The 25,484-nt window shown below is 43.2% G+C and overlaps 1 protein-coding gene across 1 annotated transcript; it reads left to right on the top strand.

Annotated features, from left to right (window-relative positions):
* Positions 1–9,006: 9,006 nt before the first annotated feature.
* Positions 9,007–24,529, top strand: LOC120019912 (BMP/retinoic acid-inducible neural-specific protein 3-like). The gene is made up of 7 exons (XM_038963321.1): positions 9,007–9,260; positions 12,965–13,155; positions 15,325–15,530; positions 18,688–18,793; positions 19,189–19,425; positions 21,784–22,006; positions 23,368–24,529. Exons 1-7 carry the CDS (start codon positions 9,007–9,009, stop codon positions 24,527–24,529), a joined length of 2,379 nt encoding a protein of 792 aa, XP_038819249.1.
* The last annotated feature ends 955 nt before the right edge of the window (positions 24,530–25,484 follow it).

Here is a 25,484-nt window from a genome sequence, read left to right on the forward strand (position 1 = left end):
AGTGGGTTTTTGCTTCCCAAAAATAAAAATTGGTTGAGCAATTTTCACCCATTTCAGCCTGAGAGAAAGTATTTTTGCTTTGTAGTAAAACAAAACGGGGGGAAAAGTGTAATGACTCTGCTGAATATTCAATTAAAAAAAGTGTAATGAGTCTGCTGAATATTCAATTATAAAAGTGTAATGAGTCTGCTGAATATTCAATTATAAAAGTGTAATGACTCTGCTGAATATTCAATTAAAAAGGTGTAATGACTTTGCTGAATATTCAGTTAAAAAGTGTAATGACTCTGCTGAATATTCAATTAAAAAAGTGTAATGACTTTGCTGAATATTCAATTAAAAAAGTGTAATGAGTCTGCTGAATATTCAATTATAAAAGTGTAATGACTCTGCTGAATATTCAATTAAAAAAGTGTAATGACTTTGCTGAATATTCAGTTAAAAAGTGTAATGACTCTGCTGAATATTCAATTTAAAAAGTGTAATGAGTCTGCTGAATATTCAATTATAAAAGTGTAAGAGCGTAGTTTTGAATAGATTGGAAAATATCCGTTTTTAATGGAAACTGACAGGAGAGAATGATGATCGTGACACAGCCAGCAGGTCAGACAGAATGGCAACTCTGGGAATGCGAAACGTAATAGTCTCACACACCACACCCACAAAAGACCGTGACACTATTCACTGTTGAACATTCCATGTCACATTATATTATGCCCAACCACAATGTTTAAAAAAAATGTGTTATTAAATTTTCTATTATTTTCCACATTACACAATGCAATCAATGTCGCCTACTCATAGACATCTCGTGGATTTCGCTGTCTTACTATTTATATTTCGCTGTCTTACTACTCTATATCTCATACATCAAACTACATGCCAGGAGATGTCTACTGTATTACGTGGATCATTACTGAACATGTTTATCAGCACATGCTTGACCTTTCATCAATAGATAGATTGAGTATGTAGATATCAGCATACCACTCACTACACATAACACGCAACTAAAAATTGCACACTTTGATTCGTTGATGTGTTATCTTTTCCCTTGACAAATCCACCCATACAGTGGCATCCAGAGCTTACATACGAGTTCCTTCTAATGGCCTGGATAAGCTCTCCAGTGTTTGCATCATTTCACACTGGGGCTCATTTGAGCGTAATGAGCCTGTGGCTATGTTTACATCCCTCGGAGCAGAGACAGGAGTTCTCTAAGTCTGTCGTGTTTACTGAACAAGTGCTGGAGACCGAGGGCTACAGGGCAACTTTTTAATCAGCCTCTGGAACATATTTGTGAGTTAACTGTTTCGCTAACTTTTGTACATATGGCATGGCCCATGGGAATCAAGGTCAGTTAGCTGTCTAGCTAATTTCAGCATGTGTAACATGGAGGCCAGTTAGCGGTCTAGCTAATTTCAGCATGTGTAACATGGAGGCCAGTTAGCGGTCTAGCTAATTTCAGCATGTGTAACATGGAGGCCAGTTAGCGGTCTAGCTAATTTCAGCATGTGTAACATGGAGGCCAGTTAGCGGTCTAGCTAATTTCAGCATGTGTAACATGGAGGCCAGTTAGCTCCAGAACGTGTGGCATAAAGTTCTGAGCATCTGAGACAATGGAAGTTAGTTAGCAATTTAGCTAACTCCAGTAGCTGTTTTTCTAACTTCAGCACATGGTTTAAAAATGTAGCTAATTCCAGAACATGAGACATGGATGTAATTATTGTGGGCCATTCTCAGAAATACTGGATGTTCTTGAGGTATAAAATTATTTTGAAATGCATTAAAGTCCCCCTAGGGCAGCGCACAATTGGCGTGTTAGGGGAAAGTTTGGCCGGGGGAAGGCTTTACAAGTACGCTGTCATTGTAAATAACTGACTTGCCTACTTAAAGATGAAATAAAAATGCAGGGTTTTTAACTCAACCAGATAATAGCACTATAAATTAGCTAATAATGTCATAGTTCCCAATCTCATGGTGTTTTGCTTTCCCGTGGATTTGTGTTGACCCCAGGATGATTATGCACCAGTGCTCCGCATCGCAATGTCTGCATTAAATGGAATAATCGTTAAAGCTCACAAGTATGTCAAATTTGGCAATTATGAAACATGAGCAGCTAGGCTTACATTGCAATTAGTATGCATTTGTTAGTACCACATACCTGACATGAATACCTACTATTCAGTAAAATATATGTACTGTATAATTGTTGCCTTTGTAATTCCTCAAGGTGACCTGTATGCACTATCCTTTTCTCCAGTGCCAGCCTCTCTCCCGGCCCTGACCACCCTATGTGCTCACGTCCTCAAAATGGAGGCTAAACAGGCAGATCAATGGTCCAGCCCAGAATGGCACCTGATGGTTCATTAACGTTGGAGTTGCAGCTAGGAGAAAATAATGACGGGAAGAGATTTAAACAACATAGTCCTATTGACTGTTTTTATTGATACACAGGGGCATGAGGTGGCAAAAAACGGGAGAAACTCGCTGGTACCTGGGATTAGGTATGTATGGATCTGTTGCAATAGCCTCACTTGACAAGTTCATTCATTTCAAATCACCACCTCTGGTGTGTGTGTGACATGTCTGATAGAAATATGTCAAATAGGATGATAATATCAAGAGACATTAACCATTTGAAGAGACATTAACCACTTCTTCAATTAAAAGTTTAAACAAGTGGTTCTGTCTTTAAATGATTAATGTCTCTCATGCTTTTGTAGGAATATAAAAGAGTAGATGAAGTTTTGGGAAGTTATCAATTACAACAACAAAAAAAGAATGAAAGATGCATTGTATCATCATGGATGTCATAAACAAAACTCCCCTTTTGATCCTAACAAAGCTGGAGCAATGACCCTTCAAGGACAAGCACTGGCCAGGGTACATTAGATGTTGCTTTCTGCAGGACTGCTAAAGGGGCGATGTAAAATGAATCAATCATTTTGAATATAAAAAGCATTTGTTATTTTCATGGTGTGTGGAGAGGTCGATCTTTTTGCAATACAAAATGTAGTTTTTTTATTTTAAACTGAAACATTGTTTTCGACAATAACTGTGGCATAGTGTTATATAATGGATCCAGAGTAACGCAGCGGTCTAAGACACTGCATTGCAGTGCTAGAGGCGTCACTACAGACCCGGGTTCGATTCCGGGCTGTATCACAACCCGGCCGTGATCGGGAGTCCCATAGGGCGGCGCACAATTGGCCCAGTGTTGTCCGGGTTAGGGGAGGGTTTGGCCGGGGTAGGCCGTCACTGTAAATAAGAATTTGCTCTTAACTGACTTGCGTAGTTGAATAAAAGGTTAAACAAAAATACAAATGAAATGGAGATTCATTAAAGATCTATTCATGGATCTCCTCAACCACTAATTTGGTTTTCCCAATAGGACAATTAAAGAGATTCTCTGGTACTTTTGTATATTTTTTTGCCAGGGTTTCTGAATGTAGTACTCATGAGCCAAAAGTGGTCCCCAAAAATGGCATACTACGTCACATACAGTGCCAACAGAAAGTCTACACTCCCTTGAACTTTTAAAAGATTTTTCTGCCATAAAATTACATTAAAAAATTATTACATTTGGTTGGGTATCATTGATGGGCAGCGCTATTTTACCCTTTTCTCCGATTTTTTTATTTTTTATAAAGCAGATTTAAGTCAAGACTGAGACTAGACCACTCAGAAACACTCAACACCTCTTGGAAAGCCATTCCGGTGTGACTTTTGTGTAATTGTCCCACAGAAAAATAAAACCCTATCCCTGGGTTAGGCATTCAGAAGACTGAGCTGGGTTTTCCTTTCACTTTTTACCTGGTGGAACGAGTGCGATGAGAGTCGGGACGCAACTACAGGGAGTGAGTGTTTTAATAAATAAACACGACACATAAACAACACACCGACATGAAACAGAGTCAATAACACCTGAGGAAAGAACCAAGGGGAGTGACAGATATAGGGAAGGTAATCAAGGAGGTGATGGAGTCCAGGTGAGTGTCATGAGGCGCTTGACGATGGTGACAGGTGTGCGGTATAATCAGCAGCCTGATGACCTAGAGGCCGGAGAGGGAGTATACGTGACACCTGGGCTTTTCTCCTTTCATATTTCTTTTGATCCTAACAAACTTCCCAGTCCCTGCCGGTGACAAGAATACCCATAACATGATGCTGTCACCAAAATACTTGAAAATAAAAAGAGAACAACATTGCATTCACGCCATATTACTGGTCTTTATGACAAAGCAAAAAGAAAGAAGCGACTCCAAATCATCCACTCTGTTTGCAACAAGGCTGTTAAGTAATACTGCAAGACAACACGGCAAATAAACAACAGTACGTAACATACAGTAGCAAACTGATTTTTTTTAAAAAACATCTGCTTCAAACTTCTTAGACGGGAAGATGCACTATGTCACATTTTGTAACTGCCAAAAACCCTAAAAATGAAATATAATTGAAAACATGAGGGATTTTCTACATCATTTGAGAACATCCACCCGCAGAGCCTTGCCAATTCTTTGCGCTGGAGAGATTTTGGCACTGGCTTTTGTCTGTGTGTATTGGGGCCAAATGGAGTTAGCACACAGTCAAGACCTGATCATCCACTCCATTTTAACCTCACTTTCAGGGCCATAGCTTGCCAACTGACATGACCCTTTCAGTGGCAGAACAATGCCAAGTCAACCTGCATAGCTCGGGTGTTGGCTGTATTTGTGTATCAACTGCATTTAATTCATTGACAATCAGGACGTTGAACAGTAATTGCTAAGAAAACAACATTGAAGTCGATGGGGAGATGCTTTTGTTATCACTCAAAACCAGGAGAGCTTTTTGGTGGAATCCTTGGACTCTTGAGCTAACTCTGAGAAATTATACACAGCATCTTGGTGGTGACAATGCCAAGCACAGTGTGTTTTCACAAACACGCAATTGCATGACCTATTCTCAACTGTCACTGTCTTCACATCATTGTCAATACGGCCCACTCCAAACAGATTGCCGTGACGCTGTAGGTACTGCTACCCCTCAGGTCTTATTTTGGGCTGGAGGTGGAAAAGAAAACATCTATTTGTTTTTATTTTTCCGGTGATTAGCTCGGGCACCCCGTTGGCAAATCGGGGAATTCGGTTCCAGGCGCAATCACACTGCCATGTCGAGGCGTGTTACATCAGCCTTTCAGGATGGCGAGTTGTGCCTTGGCAATTCTGAGTTTCTCCACACTCTGCCACCAAGACTGAATTCCAGGGGACGATTACTGCACAAATAATCAACATCAGCTAGCTGCATCCTGGAGCTCAGTGGGCAACGGGGGGAGGAAAGAAGAGCAGGAGGACTAGAGATAGAGACAAAGAGAAGGAGACAGAGAGGGGGAGGGAGAATGACAAAGGGATAAACAGATAGGCAAGACGAGAGATAGACAGAGAGACCAAAATAGGGGGAGAGAGTGGGAAGGAAAGAGAGACAGATAACTGGGGAGGGAGGAAGAAAGGTTTAGGAACTTTCAATTACCTTGTACACAGACAACAAAGGCCTAGATTTCAGCAGACTATAACAGTCTTCAGCCTCGGGGAAGCTCATTTTTGCCTTCTTCATCTCTCCTCCTCTTCACACAAATTACAGGACAGACAGAATATGTAATGCATTCCTTTTGCAGCACAAGCAATTGCAGACTTCCACATTGTTAGAAGTCACCATCAGTTGCCGTAAGAGTAAATTCACCTCACAGAAACAACATAATGTATCGTGGACTATATTATTGCTAAAAAAGAAGCCATTGATAAGAACCATCCTCACATCTAGCATTGGTGGTGACTCAGGTGTTTAGTGTGTATGGACATGACCCCTTATTGAATTGACTGAATTTGAGTTTGAACGAGAATACAATGTCCTTTGACACTTTCTGTGGCCCTCGCCAAACGACATTAAAACTGAGAAATCGATGACTGCATACTACTGATTCAGTAGCATAAAGAAATAGAGACTATCCTAATGTCCTGTCTGTCCAAACCATTTAACACACTCTTCGTCAATCACTCGTTGTAATTTGAATGACAAACATAACGATGACTTGCAAATACCTAAACAAAGGGCTGGCTCCTACAGCGACCAACATAAAAGGGGATTACTGACCTGACATCAAACAAGCGAGAGGTTTTACTCTGTCCACGAAAATAAGCCCAAGAAGTTAGGAATTTTTATATGGAGGTCAATGAGAGTGTCAAATTTGGTCAACAAAAAATGTAATCGCTAATTTCCTACGTGAGGCTTATTTGATCCAATAGAAGTTTTGTAATGGTTTAGGTTGTTACGAATGCGCTGATATAAGTGGACACAAGTGGCATTTCGGCAACTTACTCAAAAACTACTTAATATCAGATATTGTGCCTGTTGTCATAGAGCTAGACAGAGGACTCATCATGAATATAACATATTTTAGCATGGAAAATGCCATTGAGGGCTTCCACCATTTTAAAGCAGTCAACTGCGTGGGGACGCCTAAGAGTTGGGAGCAATCAGCCAATTGGCACAGATATAAAGACATGTCTTCTATCTATCTCTATGGCCTGTTGTTCACATGCGTATCTGCCTTCTCATTGGCTAGAATAGTCCTGATCTCACCTCCTCTCTAGAATAGTCCTGAGTTTAGTGGTTAAAGCGTTGGACTAGTAACCGAAAGGTTGCAAGATTGTATCCCTGAGCTGACAAGGTAAAAATATGTCGTTCTGCCCCTGAACAAGGCAGTTAACCCACTGTTCCTAGGTTGTTATTGAAAATAAGAATTTGTTTTTAACTGACTTGCCTAGTTAAAAAAAAAAAAATGTAATCTTTGCGTCAAACTACTCACGTTCAAGCATTTAGCTTTTCATTCTTTTCCTCCCTCGATGTTGAAACAGCCTAATTAGTGATCCATCACCTGCACCTGTCACTCGCCCACCTCTCCTTAAATCCTCAGTCCCAGAGGATCCACTTTCAACTACTGTCACTCCAGCTGTCATATCTTGTGAGAGGTGTCGACTGAGACCGGGCGCGTCAGCTAGCTGTGATGATGTCGGGCGCGTCAGCTAGCTGTGATGATGTCATGATGAGAAAATATCAAAATCATCCATCTGCTCTACACCTGTCTCCACCATCACTGAAATGACATGTCGGATTGCATTATTAATGAAAGGAGTTCTGGGCAAAAAACTCCTTTGAACTATGCAGTGTGGTGCCAATCAGATCCTACAACCAAGTCTGTTGTCATAGTAGTTATTGTATTGGAAGCTGCCTACCGTGCTAGTTGGACGACATCCATAAATACCTGGCCATTTCTCATTTAACTAGGTAAGTCAGTTAAGAACAAATTCTTATTTACAGTGACAGCCTAGGAACAGTGGGTTAACTGCCTTGTTCAGGGGCAGAACGACAGATGTTTACCTTGTCAGCTCAGCGATTTTATCTAGTAACCTTTCAGTTACTGGCCCAACGCTCTAACCACTAAGCTACCTGCCACCCCTCATTGATTATATGCAAGTATATTACACTAATATCTGTTGAAAAGATCTATAAAAATAATTTGCCATCTATTCACCAAAGATTCTATAACATATGTATAGCCTCTGACCTGCATGTGTCGGATATGCTTCTGATGATCAATAGTTACAGAGTAGTTGTTATACCCATCATCATCATTTTAGCAGCCGCTCTTATCCAGTGTGATTTACAGGAGGAATTGGGGTTAAGTGCCTTGCTCAAGGGCACATCAACAGATTCCTCACCTAGTCGGCTCGTGGATTTGAACCAGCGACCTTTCGGTGACAGACCCAACGCTCTAAACCACTCGGCTACCTTCCGCTCGTTTTCAACCCAATTTAAATGAACAGTTGAGTTTACAATCATCAAATTCGAAATGAAATACATCAACGTGCATTGTGCACACAATGTTTCGTTTGTCAAAAAATTGAGCTTTACGTGTGCATAAAAAAACCATCTGCTTCCCCCCTCCATTCCGTGCCAGCCCTTCTCTCATTCAAACGCACAACCAATGCTGGAACCGGGAGGCTGCAACTGCCTGAGCTGAGGAAAATGAACTCCGATAACGAACTATTAGGCTACTTGTGCACCCGATGAAGGAATTGAAGGGGTTGCAAATTAAGTCAGCAAATGTTCAATTAAAATAAGGAAGTTGAATAAACGCGTGTTCAACTTGGGAATTATTGACCGTTATTTTTACGCCCAGAGTTCTTCCCGTCTGTTTTGGAGCTGAAGTTGTTTCGCGGAGCAAATGTAAGATCCACCTGCAATCTACAGAGGAGTTTTCCAAATAATGTTTGGATTTCTATGCTCCAGAATGTACAGTGGTGTCTTTTCCTGTGAACAAGAAGTTTTGTGAAGAAAATAAACGTTATCATTTTTTAATATATATTTTTTTAAGCCTTGTGTCACTTCTTACACGGGCACTTCATGAATTAATTTCATATTATGACCAAAGAGCATGAAAATACATATTTTTATTAGGGCTCGTGCAACCGCGGAATCTCACTGACGCATCAGACATAATTGGTCTTTACACTATTTTTTTAAATCAGGTAAGGACGCAGGCATAATGTTTGACTATCTATTCAAATGTTGCATGCGCCTGTTAATATGACGTGAACATGCACAACAAATTGCATAGGAATTATGTTTATTTATGTAGCCTACTAATTTATTACATTTGTTATTTACTTTTATTACAGCTATCCTTTTCTACGTTTTATTTTAATATATAAAACATCTCAATGTAGTATTATTACATACAGTATAGTACTTACCCAATGAGCGAAGTTGGTTAACAATACATATTTTTAACGTCTTTTCAACCAAAAAAATACGTATTTTCAACGTATTTTGCTCCTGGGTAAGGTAAGCTTGTCACATTTTGCAATAAAATCAACATTCCATGATTCGCAAATTCCCCCATATGGTTTGTCACCCCGGGACACAGGCAACGTTTGGAGAGGATGAGGAGTCGTTGGGTGAAGCATGAGGTGCCAGGGTATTGGTCTTAGACGACTGTCTGTGCTGCTCCTGTGGGAGGGGCTCGCTCTGAGTCTGTGCTGCTGCTGGACCGGGACTTGGGTTGTTGCTGCTGCGGCCGGACCCAGTGATGATGGTGGTACCGCTGGGCCCATGGGCTGGTTGCTGTCGGACAAAGGGCCCTTCCACCACTCTTTGGAGTTCACTGAGTCGGTGGAGAGACACCAGCAGGGCTACACTACCAGATACAAGATGTTCAGGTGACCTTTTTCTCTCTTTAGTAGCCTCCCCACCCTCAATACAATTTCAAATTAAGGGGCTTTATTGACATGGGAAACATATGTTTACATTGCCAAAGCAAGTGAGGTAGATCATGAACAAAAGTTAACATTTACAACAAAGACATGTTGACATAATAAAATCCATTTCCCCAAAAATATATAAGGGATATTTCATGCTGAAACCCTCATAATAAAACACCAATGGGAATCACTACGTTGATGGTTTATATTTAGAATAATGTTTTACAGCTTTGCCATGAATATTTTATATTGTCAAATAATCTTATTTGACTTTTTGTATATATTTTAGATGTGATAAGGCCACACAGAGGGCCAGAGGTAATTACCAGAGATCATTACAGACACCTGTGTTAATCTGAAGTGCCCATAAAAGGTTACTAGATGTCACCTTACAAAATTCCCCAAAACCTTAAAAGCTACCAAAAGTCTGTCAATTTACTGGCAAACTTCGAAAGGTTCCAGTAGTATACCCTCTCTTTGCAACCCTACTCGCAAGCAAGTGAGACTATTCTGTGGCACATCTCCCTCTCTGAACAACACTTCACTCCTATAGCGTGTCATTATCAACTCTAGGCATATTATTATTTTGTAGCAGTGCTTTTACATACAGCATTGTCGTTGTGGCTGATTTTTTAAAGGACACTCTTATATATGTTATAAGTCAGTTCAGTCCTGATATTGCGTTCACCGACTGATGTAGGCAAGGTGTCTAAATAGCATACACGCAAATCCATGAAAGCTTGTCAACACATACGTTGTAAGTGAACATAGACTGGATGTCCACCACAATTCACATTGATGGGTATGGTGTTTTCAGAACTAGTGTGAATGGAATGTGTTCCACTTTGCTTGTGACATTGGTGGAACACACGCACCCTGGTTAATGCCCTGTACCAGAGAGGATATAGACAGACTGCTTTATAAAATGGCAGAGTATTGCCTGAAACATTGCTAAATGGTTTAGAATAAATGTAAGGTGGGAGTTCTTTTGAAAGTGAAGTGTGCTACTCAAACTTCCAATGAGAGTTTGAAAGTATAGGATGATGCTGGCATTGTGCCACAATATAATGACATTCCTGAACATGCCTGCTGTTTCCGCTATGACTCAATACTTGTTCTCCCCCTTGTGGTAAGCCAGATAAAGGAGGATTTCTACTGGCTTTGAGAACGCTGAAGTCTTCACTTGTCATACGTGTTTTATTAATTGAAAAATATCTCTCTGAACAGCTTCTACTGATTTGAATTCTCTATCTAGAAGGGAGCAAAAGCAACATGGGGAATCTTTTCAACTGATATGATGCCCCCACTTTGAAACGTCCTCTGTTTGGATTGGAATATGGGTCCTAGCAACGTAACCATGTGGATTAACATCGGATCCCCTACAGTTACAAATTATTAGACTGACAGACCGCTGGCGTCCGTCTTTCCTCCCTTCCCGTTTCCCCGTGTTTGATTACACATGAGCCCCGGGTCTTGAACAGGAAGCTGTCAGACTATTATCCACCAGTGTAGCGTTAGCGTAGCATGCCTGCTTCCCATCCATAAGTGCTCACTGGTGAATAAGCCTGCAGGCTAATGCCAGGGTGTGATCTATAGAGGCCATCAAGTGACACCCGGAGAGGCACTGCAGTCTGTCTCTCTTTAGGATGATTGGCTGTAATTACACCCTCTACACTGGCCTGATTCCTCAATTATTTCTCTGCCGATCGTTTCTCGTGGCAGTGATTTGATTGCCTCCCACGAGAAGAGACAAGAAGGCTGTGTCTGAAATACTGGAGCAGTAGGACTCTTGACTGTAGAGACTGGAGAGAGACTAGCGTATTAGAACGCTATCGCTTGCAGGTCCCCAGATGGGACGTGACTGTGTACGCAACACTTGAGCTCGATGTGACACGTGTCAGTACACTGTGTACGAAGCGGCTAATGGTCACCACAAACAGTAGGCTAATGGTGAATCACAAGGGCTTTGTGAGATTACATTATGAATATATTTGGTTAGCTTTGGACGCCTCAAGTGCTTATAGTTAAAGCATTTCTATGGTTTCCTGAAAGGCTCCAAGGCAGAGGTTCTCATTTCCTGAAAGGCTCCAAGGCAGAGGTTCTCATTTCCTGAAAGGCTCCAAGGCAGAGGTTCTCATTTCCTGAAAGGCTCCAAGGCAGAGGTTCTCATTTCCTGAAAGGCTCCAAGGCAGAGGTTCTCATTTCCTGAAAGGCTCCAAGGCAGAGGTTCTCATTTGCTGAAAGGCTCCAAGGCAGAGGTTCTCATTTCCTGAAAGGCTCCAAGGCAGAGGTTCTCATTTCCTGAAAGGCTCCAAGGCAGAGGTTCTCATTTCCTGAAAGGCTCCAAGGCAGAGGTTCTCATTTCCTGAAAGGCTCCAAGGCAGAGGTTCTCATTTCCTGAAAGGCTCCAAGGCAGAGGTTCTCATTTCCTAAAAGGCTCCAAGGCAGAGGTTCTCATTTCCTGAAAGGCTCCAAGGCAGAGGTTCTCATTTCCTGAAAGGCTCCAAGGCAGAGGTTCTCATTTCCTGAAAGGCTCCAAGGCAGAGGTTCTCATTTCCTGAAAGGCTCCAAGGCAGAGGTTCTCATTTCCTGAAAGGCTCCAAGGCAGAGGTTCTCATTTTACTCTAAATGTCTCACGGTCATAGAATGATTCATGGTCATTCAAATATGGTTCAAGATTAGCTGTGATTCATGGTTACCCATACACTCTTAGAAAGAATGGTTCCAGAAGGGTTATTCGGCTGTCCCCATATCAGAACCCTTTTTGGGTCCAAATAGAATCCTTTTTGGTTAGAGGTAGAACTTTTGGTTGATCTATGTAGAACCCTCTGCGTAAAGAGTTCTACATGGTACTCAAAAGGGTTCTACCTGGAACCAAAACAATAATTTTAGGTTCTAGATTTCACCTTTTTTTCTACTTATAGGGACCTTACACTGGTTCATGGGTAATCTGGCATATAGGGTCAGTAGTTTCATGGTCACATTGACAATTTATAATACTTATTATGCCTAGTGCTGCATTGGACCCTCTCATAAGGACTATCATGCTACAGTAGCAATATTGTACTGTGGTCACCTAACAAAGGCATTGTGAAACTGAGGTTTCCTTTCTTCGCAACAGCAAGATCGAAGCTACAATGAAACAAGGCAAAAGAGCACCAACAAAGACAATTGTAAGTCAAGGTCATACAGTCTCACAGACCTGTGAACATATGTGTTGGCAGAGTGACCCACTGTTTATTAGCCAGTGGCAATGTTTGTCAGAGCAAATTCCAGCCAACCTGAAGTCATTCGACACTTTCCTTTGCCCTCCCTCAAGTTGCGTGCCAACATAAGAAGGCTTTAGGAGAAAATATCTGCAGTATGCTCACAGCTCCTCCAGGGAAGAGACCGTACCGTCTGGATGTATTAGCTATACTGTATGTGAGAGATTCTGCCTGTGTCTGTTTGTAAATGTTGTGTCTGTCTATAAATATTGTGTCTGTCTGCGTTGGGGTTTGTTTGTGTTAAATGTAGGTTTTCACATTCTACAATTACGTTCAAATAAATGTTCTCAACAGCCTGTTAAGTTTGTCACAATTTCACAAACTGAAAACTCTCTCCACGAACCAAGAACTCAATCAACTAATTAATTAAATGTGTTGTCATGACGTCGTTTTCAGGGAGTTCGGCCGATGGAAAGTCAACAGCCTGGCGGTGGAGAGGCGGGACGGCAGCGGCCTGGCACCGCCCCTCGACCCTGACTTCATGCGCACAGTCAGGCAGTTGGGGCGGCGGCCCACCCTCCACAGGATCACTGAGACCATTATCAAGAAGTACGGAACTCACCTCCTGCTGTCCGCCACTCTTGGAGGTACAGTAAACAGAGGCTCCAAACATTGGTTCCTACTTGACCCGCATCACAGCAGGACTCCTTAAACTCCTTAGAAGTGGGTTTTTCAAGAGGGAAATTCATATAACTTTTAAATGTAAAATCTGTTACTGAATGTAATGTATGACTCAGACAATGGGAGAAATTCCTAGTGTCTGAACCATACATTACATTCAATAACTTAGCTACAGCAGATACTTCTGCATAAGGGGTATATTTTTAGTAACATATGTAATGTGGAAATTATATAGTTTGGAATTGATGTATTATACTGTATCTTATGTGCTTAAAAAGCTACTGTGTATATATATATATATACAGTTGAAGTCGGAAGTTTACATACACCTTAGCCAAATACATTTAAACTCAGTTTTTCATAATTCCTGACATTTAATCAGAGTAAAAATTCCCTATCTTAGGTCAGTTAGGATCACCACTTTATTTTAAGAATGTGAAATGTCAGAATAATAGTAGAGAGAATAATTTATTTCAGCTTTTATTTCTTTCAACACATTCCCAGTGGGTCAGAAGTTTACATACACTCAATTCGTATTTGGTAGCATTGCCTTTAAATTGTTTAACTTGGGTCAAACGTTTTGGGTAGCCTTCCACAAGCTTCCCACAATAAGTTGGGTCAATTTTGGCCCATTCCTCCTGACAGAGCTGGTGTAACTGAGTCAGGTTCTTAGGCCTCCTTGCTCGCACACGCTTTTTCAGTTCTGCCCACAAATTTTCGATGGGATTGAGGTTCAGGGCTTTGTGATGGCCATTCCAATACCTTGACTTTGTTGTCCTTAAGCCATTTTGCCACAACTTTGGAAGTATGCTTGGTGTCATTGTCCATTTGGAAGAGCCATTTGCGAACCAAGCTTTAACTTCCTGACTGATGTCTTGAGATGTTGCTTCAATATATCCACATAATTGTCCTTCCTCATGATGCCATCTATTTTGTGAAGGGCAGCAGTCCCTCCAGCAGCAAAGCACCCCCACAACATGATGCTGCCACCCCCGTGCTTCACGTTTGGGATGGTGTTCTTTGGCTTACAAGCCTCCCCCTTTTTCCTCCAAACATAACGATGGTCATTATGGCCAAACAGTTCTATTTTAGTTTCATCAGACCGGAGGACATTTCTCCAAAAGGTACGATCTTTGTCCCCATGTGCAGTTGCAATCTGTAGTCTGGCTTTTTTTATGGCGGTTTTGGAGCAGTGGCTTCTTCCTTGCTGAGCAGCCTTTCAGGTTATGTCGATATAGGACACGTTTTACTGTGGATATAGATACTTTTGTACCCGTTTCCTCCAGCATCTTCACAAGGTCCTTTGCTGTTGTTCTGGGATTGATTTGCACTTTTCGCACCAAAGTACGTTCATCTCTAGGAGACAGAACGCGTCTCCTTCCTGAGCGGTACGACAGCTGCGTGGTCCCATGGTGTTTATACTTGCGTACTATTCTTTGTACAGATGAATGTGGTACCTTCAGGCATTTGGAAATTGCTCCCAAGGATAAACCAGACTTTTGGAGGTTTACAAGGTCTTGGCTGATTTCTTTTGATTTCCCCATGATGTCAAGCAAAGAGGCACTGAGTTTTAACGTATGCCTTGAAATACATCCACAGGTACACCTCCAATTGACTCAAATGATGTCAATTAGCCTATCAGAAGCTTCTAAAGCCATGATATAATTTTCTGGAATTTTCCAAGCTGTTTAAAGGCACAGTCAACTTAGTGTATGTAAACTTCTGACCCACAGGAATTGTCATACAGTGAATTATAAGTGAAATAATCTGTCTGTAAACAATTGTTGGAAAAATTACTTGTGTCATGCACAAAATAGCTGTCTTAACCGAATTGTCAAAACTATAATTTGTTAACAAGAAATTTGTGGAGTGGTTGAAAAACGAGTTTTAATAACTCCAAACTAAGTGTATGTAAACTTCCGACTTCAACTGTATTAAAACAGGGAACTCAGTTCAGTATGGTTGCTGGATTGGGGTGAGATTAAACATACATCACATGTTCTGCTCAATATCTTTCTTCATCACAGTCAATGAATAATTGGAACCTCTCTAAAGAAGAGATGGGAGATGATCACCATTGATAAGCATCTCTGGCTCAGTTAATAGTCTCCCCTTTCCTAATTTCCTGTAATCAGGGGAGGAGTCCTTGACGATATTTGTGGATAAGCGGAAGCTGAGCCGAGGCCCAGAACCAGGGGCTAGAGCTGAGGGCAGCAGCCACAACAATACGGGGGTGGTGACCCTGGAGGCCCTTCACCAGCTGGCTGCCTCCTACTTCACCGACAGGGAGAACACCCTGCGCCGGCTCCACCACCTCCAGATCGCCTCCACCGCCATCAGGGTAAGAGACCCCTGACTGCCCTCTCTCTGCCTCTGGGCATACAGAGGGGAAGTTAGATGTTAATATAGGTTACTATAGGAGGTCAAACTGTGTTAAACCAATGCAGCTGCTGCAACGACTTTGCTATGTTTTCTTGAGATTTTTCTGTGGGGGAGGCAAGTGGATAGGTTACTGTTGCATTTACTGTTGCCATTTTATTCATGTCAAATATTCACAGTGTAGCATGTTGATGTGTTGTTTTGATTTATAATTGTCCTTATTGTCAGACTCTCGCTGTGCCGATTCAGTATGTAAGCGTTGTTGCATAGTGTATCAGATATGAGTGCTTTTATCTCAAGATGAAAACGGCTGAGAATTAACATGTTTCAAGTCATAAGAATTTCATGTGACTTACATCAGACTGTGTTTTAATTATATATCAAGGGCGATAGAGACAGATGAACAGGGTTCAGTCAGTATAGAATATCTACGTCAAAAGTATTTACTGTATGCCGTCTATTCCAAAACTGCAATGCCGTCGGAGGTACGCCAAATAAATATGTGATTCACATGTTCAAACAGTCCATTTATATTTTCCAACGGGGCTATACATTTGGTAATGCGGGTGCAAGCAGTTGCTCCCGACGCCACTTGGGTATACTGCAGCATCCACCAAGAGGCTCTTGTTGCCAAGGGAATGCCTGACAGCTTGAAAGACGTTTTGGACACTACAGTGAAAATGGTAAACTTAGTTAAAGCAAGGCCCCTGAACTCTCCTGTATTTTCCGCAATATGCAATCATATGGGCAGCGACCATGTAATGCTTTTACAGCATACAGAAGTGCGTTTGTTATCAAGGGGGAAAGTATTGACACATTTTTCTGAATTGAGAGACGAGCTTAAAGTTTTCTGTACTGACCATCATTTCCACTTGTCTGACCGCTTGCATGATGACGAGTTTCTCACACGACTGGCCTGTCTGGGTGATGTTTTTTCTAGCCTGAATTATCTGAATCCAGGATTACAGGGACTCTCCGCAACTATATTCAATGTGCGGGACAAAATTGAGACTATGATTAAGAAGTTGGAGCTCTTCTCTGTCTGCATTAACAAGGACAACCCACAGGTCTTTCCATCATTGTATAATTTTTTGGTGTGCAAATGAACTCAAGCTTACGGACAATGTCAAATGTGATATAGCGAAGCATCTGAGTCAGCTGGGTGCGCAATTACGCAGGTACTTTCCCAAAACGGACGACACAAACAACTGAAATCTGTAGTCCTTTCATGCCCTGCCTCCAGTCCACTTACAAGAGTGCCTCATCAAAATTGCAGCAAGCGGTTCTGTGAAAATGTCATTTATTCAGAAGCCACTGCCAGATTTCTGGATAGGGCTGCGCTCAGAGTATCCGGCCTTGGCAAATCGCACTGTTAAGACACTGATGCCCTTTGCAACTATGTACCTATGTGAGAGTGGATTCTCGACCCGCACTAGCATGAAACCTAAGTACAGGTACAGACTGTGTGGAAAATGATTTTAAGACTGAGACTCTCTCCAATACAACCCAACATTGCAGAGTTGTGTGCATCCTTTCAAGCACACCCTTCTCATTAACCTGTGGTGAGTTATTTGATGAACAAATAAGGTTTTATATGTAATATGGTTAAATAAATAGCAAAATTATTGGTTATTAGTATATTATTATTTGTGCCCTGGTCCTATAAGAGCTCTTTGTCAGCCGGGTTGTGACAAAGTCACACTCATTCTTATGTTTATAAATGTATCGTATAGTGTGTGTGATGGCTAAAAACAACATTAGTAGTTATTCATCAGGATGATATATCGGACCATATCTTTCTATTCATTTCCGTCCAAGCTAACCACCTTTGTCAGCCATTTTGTGGAGTGAGCCGAGTGTCAGTTGGTCAAGAAAAGGTTTTGAATAGGTGTTGAGGGGTGTTCAGCACTGCCAGTTGCATATAGTCCTTCATTAAAACACATATGCTGGAGAATATGGAGGAAATATGCAAGAACTGTTACTAAGGCATACATCTAGAGGTTTGATTATGATTCATCTCAAGCCGTATCGTGATTCACTTCATCTATGTTAGGGATGGGCAACTCCAGTCCTTGCAAGACCCGAGTGGTGTCACCCCCCCCCCCCCCCCATCTCTGACAAACACCGCTGATTAAACTGATTACATTCTAAACTGAAGATCATGATTAGTTGATTATTGGAGTCAGATGTGTTAGTTGGGTCTAGGGGCAAAAGTGTGATACCAATCAGGCCCCCAAGTACTGGAGTTGCCCATCCCTGCTCTACATCATGGTTTATCATGCTACAGAATGGTTGACGTAAGACACTGTAATCAGTATATGGGGGATTGGAAATTATGTAGACCATTACATTGATGGTAAGCTCCAATCTATCTGTAGTATTAAGCTGATCTACTCCCTAAAAAAAAATGATATAAAATTACGAAAAAGACACTGTAATCAGTTATGAGTGACCCGAATTGAGGAACACTGATTCGCATGATCACCTTGAAATATTGGTGACTGGGCAGGAATGAAAGTTAATTAATTATGAATTCTCCACCACCATTGTACAATAACTCGCCAACTAAATGTATGCTATTTCAAAATATGTTTTATTTTATTTAACTAGGCAAGTCAATTAAGAATAAATTCTTATTTACAATGACGGCCTAACCCGGCCAAACCCTAACGACGCTGGGCCAATTGTGTGCCGCCCTATGGGACTCCCAATCACGGCCGGGTTGTGATACAGCCTGGAATCGAACCAGGGTCTGTAGTGACACTGAGGCGCAGTGTTTTAGACTGCTACGCCACTCGGGAGCCACAAGAATATTTCAACCAACTCTTATTGTTTCTTTTAGATTAATTTACGGATTTTCATTGTGGTTTCAAATTTTCAATACCGTGAATAAGATTGATGGAGTCGATATGATTTAACATCGGAAGATGATTCTCTTTTTCACTCTTATCAAAGATTGATGTCCTTCCTTTATGATAGCCTACCAGAACACACATACTATTCAATCAGTTCCACAGAATATTTTCCTAGTTCATTCTCTGATGTTTGAGGCATGAAACAAAACATCGGGAATAAATGTAATAACTTTCAACATGAATTAGTTCCCTTACCTCCCTCAGGTGACTGAAACCAGGACAGGGCCCCTTGGATGCAGTAACTATGACAACCTTGACTCTGTCAGCTCAGTACTGGTCCACAGTCCAGAAAACAAGATCCAATTACAAGGTATGTCTGAAACTAGAACTAAAGGCAAAACATCAACAGGTGTATCACTCTGAATGAACTTCGAAGAGCCAGGTGTGCCTTTCATGGTTAACACTAATATATGTATTCCCAGAAATGTAGAGGGAATAGTTTACAGTAACTCACTACAGCTGGCTCAACATGGAATGCATTCTTCAGGAGGTCCAGTGCAGCAAAGGCAGGGCACAGTAGTTCCTATCTGGAATCTAATTGGTTCTCGAGGCTAACCTGCGAGAATCTTTATCAAACCCCGGGATGACTTAGTTGTATTTGGTTTCTGAAGTGGGATCTTCAAAAGCAATTTAGCGGCAGTGTCTGTTTGTTTTGCCTTCTTATACACCCCAAAATACTCACCCACGCCTCTCTGGCCTCCCCAGGACTCCAGGTTATTCTGCCAGCCTACCTGCGGAGCCGCTTCGTCCAGGCAGCCCTCAGCTACATCGGCTGCAACTCGGAGGGCCAGTTTGTGTGCAGGGCCAGTGACTGCTGGTGCCAGTGCAGCCCGGACTTCCCACAGTGCAACTGTCCACAGACGGACCTCCAGGCCCTGGAGAACAACCTGCTCCGCCTCAGAGAGGCCTGGACACTGGCCAACGAGGAGTTTGAGGAATCAGGTGTTTACTGGAGATAGTTGAACATGCAACAATTCAATGACCTTGGTGATGAGCGACAATTGAGCAGCCTGGGTGGCAGGATATTTCTGCTTTAGCCAGCTTGTTTTTAACTTGCAATAATGTAGTGTAGAATGCAGAGAGTAAGGTCTTCAGGCATTCAATAAGCTTCCATATGTGAGAATGATAAAAAGCATTGTTCGGAGATATAGTGGAGAAGGGAGTATACTAGATTAAAAACCTTACTGAAGTCGCATAATAAAAGTGTCTCGTGGGATTTCTGACTTCTTGAAAACACTTTTGAAATAGAGGAAACATAGTTAGTTGCAGAATGGAACCCATTCAACCCGAGTGGTGCAGCGGTCTAAGGCACTGCATCTCAGTGCTAAAGGCGTCACTACAGACCCTGGTTAGATTCCGGGCTGTATCACAGCGGTCTAAGGCACTGCATCTCAGTGCTAAAGGCGTCACTACAGACCCTGGTTAGATTCCGGGCTGTATCACAGCGGTCTAAGGTACTGTATCTCAGTGCTAGAGGCATCACTACAGACCCTGGTTTGATCCCGGGCTGTATCACAGCGGTCTAAGGCACTGCATCTCAGTGCTAAAGGCGTCACTACAGACCCTGGTTTGATCCCGGGCTGTATCACAGCGGTCTAAGGCACTGCATCTCAGTGCTAGAGGCGTCACTACAGACCCTGGTTAGATTCCGGGCTGTATCACAGCGGTCTAAGGCACAGCATCTCAGTGCTAGAGGCGTCACTACAGACCCTGGTTAGATTCTGGGCTGTATCACAGCGGTCTAAGGCACTGCATCTCAGTGCTAAAGGCGTCACTACAGACCCTGGTTTGATCCCGGGCTGTATCACAGCGGTCTAAGGCACTGCATCTCAGTGCTAGAGGCGTCACTACAGACCCTGGTTTGATCCCGGGCTGTATCACAGCGGTCTAAGGCACTGCATCTCAGTGCTAGAGGTGTCACTACAGACCCTGGTTTGATCCCGGGCTGTATCACAGCGGTCTAAGGCACTGCATCTCAGTGCTAGAGGCGTCACTACAGACCCTGGTTAGATTCCGGGCTGTATCACAGCGGTCTAAGGCACTGCATCTCAGTGCTAGAGGCGTCACTACAGACCCTGGTTAGATTCCAGGCTGTATCACAGCGGTCTAAGGCACAGCATCTCAGTGCTAGAGGCGTCACTACAGACCCTGGTTAGATTCCGGGCTGTATCACAGCGGTCTAAGGCACTGCATCTCAGTGCTAAAGGCGTCACTACAGACCCTGGTTAGATTCCGGGCTGTATCACAGCGGTCTAAGGTACTGCATCTCAGTGCTAGAGGCATCACTACAGACCCTGGTTTGATCCCGGGCTGTATCACAGCGGTCTAAGGCACTGCATCTCAGTGCTAGAGGCGTCACTACAGACCCTGGTTTGATCCCGGGCTGTATCACAGCGGTCTAAGGCACTGCATCTCAGTGCTAGATGCGTCACTACAGACCCTGGTTTGATCCCGGGCTGTATCACAGCGGTCTAAGGCACTGCATCTCAGTGCTAGAGGTGTCACTACAGACCCTGGTTTGATCCCGGGCTGTATCACAGCGGTCTAAGGCACTGCATCTCAGTGCTAGAGGTGTCACTACAGACCCTGGTTTGATCCCGGGCTGTATCACAACTGGCTGTGATCAAGAGTCCTATAGGGCGGCGCACAATTGGCCCAGTGTCGTCCGTGTTAGGGGTGGGTTTGGCCGGGGTAGGCCATCATTGTAAGTAAGAATTTGTTCTTAACTGACTTGCCTAGTTAAATAAAAAAACAACCCCTCTGAATCAGAGAGATGCTGCCTTAATCAGCGCCCGGGTTTAACTGCCGTGCTCAAGGGCAGGTTTTATCCACTTGGGGATTCAAACCAGCGACCTTTCGGTTACTGGCCCAACGCTCTTGATGTAATAGGTTACCATGGCAATATACATGGCCTTGCTTCGACAGCTGGAAGTGTATATTTGCACCCACTTCAACCACCATCTCATACCATCTGATAAATGACCAATTAGTGACTAAACCATTCAATGGTGCACACTACAGACAGGTGGTTAATAAAATATGATACCTCTTGAAATAACAGTTCTGCACTCTAGTAAGCTGAGAAGAAAGAAATAATCTGAACCAGTATCTCTGAACACGTTGTTGTGCTGTTGTTTATTTATATTTGGGTTTGTTTACTTTTCTGGGACAGACAAAAACAGTGAGAACAGACACACTGTCACACATAATTATTCCCCAACGGCTCACGTGGCTCTCCGCCAGAACGAAACTTTACTTATTCATGTTTATTTATTTTTTTACTCTTTATTTATTTTTTAGAGGAGTTCCAAAGCTTCGTCGGAAGGCTGCCAACCCATTACGCAGTGAACAAATCTGTCGTGGAGCACTTGTGGAGGACGGATGGGGGTCTGCTCCAGCGCTACAGGCAGCTGGAGACCACGCGAGGCCTGCTTCTCGACAAAGCGCGTCACACCGCTAACAAGCTCTTCAGCCTCATTAAGAGATGTCGCCATCAGCCCAGAATTGTGCTGCACAGGGAGAGGTATAGAGTATTTTTCATTAACCCGAGGTTTCCCCCAAACTTCCTTTGTCTTGTAATTATGCAAATTATTTATGCACCGTGCGGGAAAGACACAAAATAAGAGTCGTTTTAGAAGACAAGAAGGGCTGACAGACGAAATTGAGTCTCACCTCGGATAACCAGAGTTGAGGATAGCTGGACAACTGGCAGTCGCTTAATGCAATGCAATTAGTACTGTTTTAACTTTTGTTATCCAAAGTATCTAAGACCACTGGGCTCAATAAAAGAGGAAGTACCTACTCACTAGGCCACAATAAGTCTTCAGATAGTGTCACACATCCACACTCAGAAAAGAGTATCAATAACAAACCTTTTGGCATTCAAACGGTAGGTCCTCTTTATCTTATGCCTCTGCTGAAGTTTTCATTAACAGTCAAAACTACAGTCTGAACAACATTCCAATTATAATTTGGTTAGCCCGGTCCCAGATCATGTTTGTACTATCTCTTGTACTGTATCTGTACAAATACTATTTATCTGTATCTGTACAAATACTATTTATCTGTATCTGTACAAATACAGTGCTGCCAAGCACACTGTGACTACTGTGGCGCTTGGCAGAGTTCTTAACGGGTCCAACAGAACCCCTGAGACCTGACACGAGTAGTCCTCTAGCTCCCGGTTCAGCCCTATGTAATGCTACCTGGTCTAGCTGTTATTAGTTACTCCGGTCTTCCAGAGAGGCTTTCCTTTGAGCATAACTTCACGGTGCTGGATTCCTCTCTCCTGACCTCTCTGTTTTGATGGCCATTCTTTGGAAGAAATTAACTACATTACAAAATCCTTCAGTACTACTGCCAAACGCTCTTCTTCCACAATCCTCAATCCAATTACACTGCTTTATCACACCCTTCTGGTCATAAAGGGGGATTTGATGGAGGTTCCCAATTATTTAACTGGTCCATTTTTTCCGCATGTGATCGTATGAAATGTTTTATGCATAGTTTATTGCTCTGTAATTGTACTGGGTGGTTAGTATTCAATATTCATACATTGAACAAAAGGTCTGTGTGTGTGTGTGGTTGGCTCTCTGTCAGCACCCACCTGCCTACTCAGGAGGAATTCACGACTAGAGGAAGATTTTCATTTTGGTCTGATTTAGCTTGCATTCCAGCAGCTGAGCCTACATGAGCAGAGATGGGGCTTCTGCTCTGCCTATCCTACTTAATTGACAGATATTGTTGCTGTGAATGTGCAGTATGAATCCTATTGTGTCTGATGAGATGTTTTTAACATATTTCAAAGACAGAAAACAAAAAGAAAATGTTAATTGACTAACAAAAGTACGTTCACCTACAGTATGTTCTGTCCTCCGTCCTCAGACCCCTCCGCTACTGGCTGAGCTACATCCTGTCCCTCCTGTACTGCAGTGAGAACGACCACATCGGCGTGTACTCTGAGCAGACCAGGAGCTGTTCCTGCCCCTACCACCACTCTTCGTGCCAGGGCCCCGTCCCCTGCGCTGTGGGAGAAGGCCCTCGCTGTGCATCTTGTTCCTCCGAGAACCGCACCCGCTGCTCCAGCTGCAACCCGGGCTTCTTTCTAGGCCAGGGGCTCTGCCGACCCGCCGTACCTGACCCCACGGATCCCTACCTGGGTTTGGAGAGCAACCGCGACCTTCAGGACTTGGAGCTGCGCTACCTACTCCAGCGCCGCGACTCGCGCATTGCCCTGCACGCCATCTTCGTCAGCAGCGATGTGCGCCTCAACGCCTGGTTCGACCCGTCGTGGCGGAAGAGGATGCTGCTGACGCTGAAGAGCAACCGCTACAAGTCCAACCGCGTGCACATGCTCCTGGGGGTGACGCTCCAGGTGTGCCTGACCAAGAACAGCACGCTGGAGCCTGCGCTGTCCGTGTTCGTCAACCCGTTCGGGGGCAGCCACTCAGAGAGCTGGACCATGCCGATCGGCCAGCACGGCTACCCCGACTGGAAGAGGACCAAGCTGGATATCCCCCTGGACTGCTACAACTGGACCTTGACACTGGGCAACCGGTGGAAGAGCTTTTTTGAGACCGTCCATTTCTACCTGAGGAGCCGCATTAGGGATTCGGGGCCAGGCTCGGAGGTTGGGGGACACAGAAACGCTAGTAGAGCGTACTTTGAACCACCAGAGGGCGCCGTGGAACCTGTGGAGGCGTATTCATCCCAGAACATGGGCTACATGAAGATCAACAGCATGCAGCTGTTTGGATACAGCATGCACTTTGACCCGGATGCAATCCAGGACCTAATCCTGCAGCTGGACTACCCGTACACCCAGGGATCCCAGGACTCAGCCCTGCTGCAGCTGGTAGAGGTCCGCTATAGGGTCAACCGCCTCTCCCCTCCAGGGGCTCAGCCTATGGACCTGTTCTCATGTCTGCTCCGTCAAAGACTGAAACTGTCCAGTTCAGAAGTGACCAGAATACTGGCTTCTCTACAGGCTTTCAGTGCCAGACAACCAAACTCTGTGGAGTACGAGGCAACCAAGCTATGTAGTTAATAATGGGCAGGTGGGCGGGGCCAATGTGATGTTTTTTGTATTAACCCAATCAGATACAATGTCAGCCCCATAGCCTATATCTTTTGTCCGCGGGTCTGTTTGTGTTGGTGTTTGCCATTCATGGCTTTAATTGTATATAAGTGTCATTAAATTTGATGTTTTTATCAATACCGGTCAAAAGTTTGGACAAACCTACTCATTCAAGGGTTTTTCTTTATTTTTTTTACTATTTTCTGCATTGTAGAATAATAGTGAAGACACCAAAACTATGAAATAGCACATATGGAATCATGTAGTAAGCAAAAAAGTATTAAACAAATCAAAATATATTATATATTTGAGATTCTTCAAATAGCCACCCTTTGCCTTGATGACAGCTTTGCACACTCTTGGCATTCTCTCAACCAGCTTCACCTGGAATGCTTTTCCAACTGTCTTGAAGGAGTTCCCACATATGCTGAGCACTTGTTGGCAGCTTTTCCTTCACTCTGCGGTCCAACTCATCCCAAACCATCTCAATTTGGTTGAGGTCGGGGGATTGTGGAGGCCAGGTCATCTGATGCAGCACTCCATCACCCTCCTTCTTGGTAAAAAATCCCTTACACAGCCTGGAGGTGTGTTGGGTCATTGTCCTGTTGAAAAACAAATGATAGCCCCACTAAGTCAAACCTAATGGGATGGTGTATCGCTGCATAAAGACACGGCGGTTGGAACCAAAAATCTCCAATTTGGACTCCAGACCAAAGGACAAATTTCCACCGGTCTAATATCCATTGCTCGTGTTTCTTGGCTAAAGTATGTCTCTTCTTCTTATTGGTGTCCTTTAGTAGTGGTTTCTTTGCAGCAATTTGACCATGAAGGCCTGATTCACACAGTCTGCTCTGAACAGTTGATGTTGAGATGTGTCTGTTACTAATTTGGATTTGTTTAACACTTTTTTGGTTACTACATGATT

This window comes from Salvelinus namaycush, chromosome 25 (genome assembly GCF_016432855.1).
Source record: "Salvelinus namaycush isolate Seneca chromosome 25, SaNama_1.0, whole genome shotgun sequence".
Classification (NCBI taxonomy): domain Eukaryota; kingdom Metazoa; phylum Chordata; class Actinopteri; order Salmoniformes; family Salmonidae; genus Salvelinus; species Salvelinus namaycush.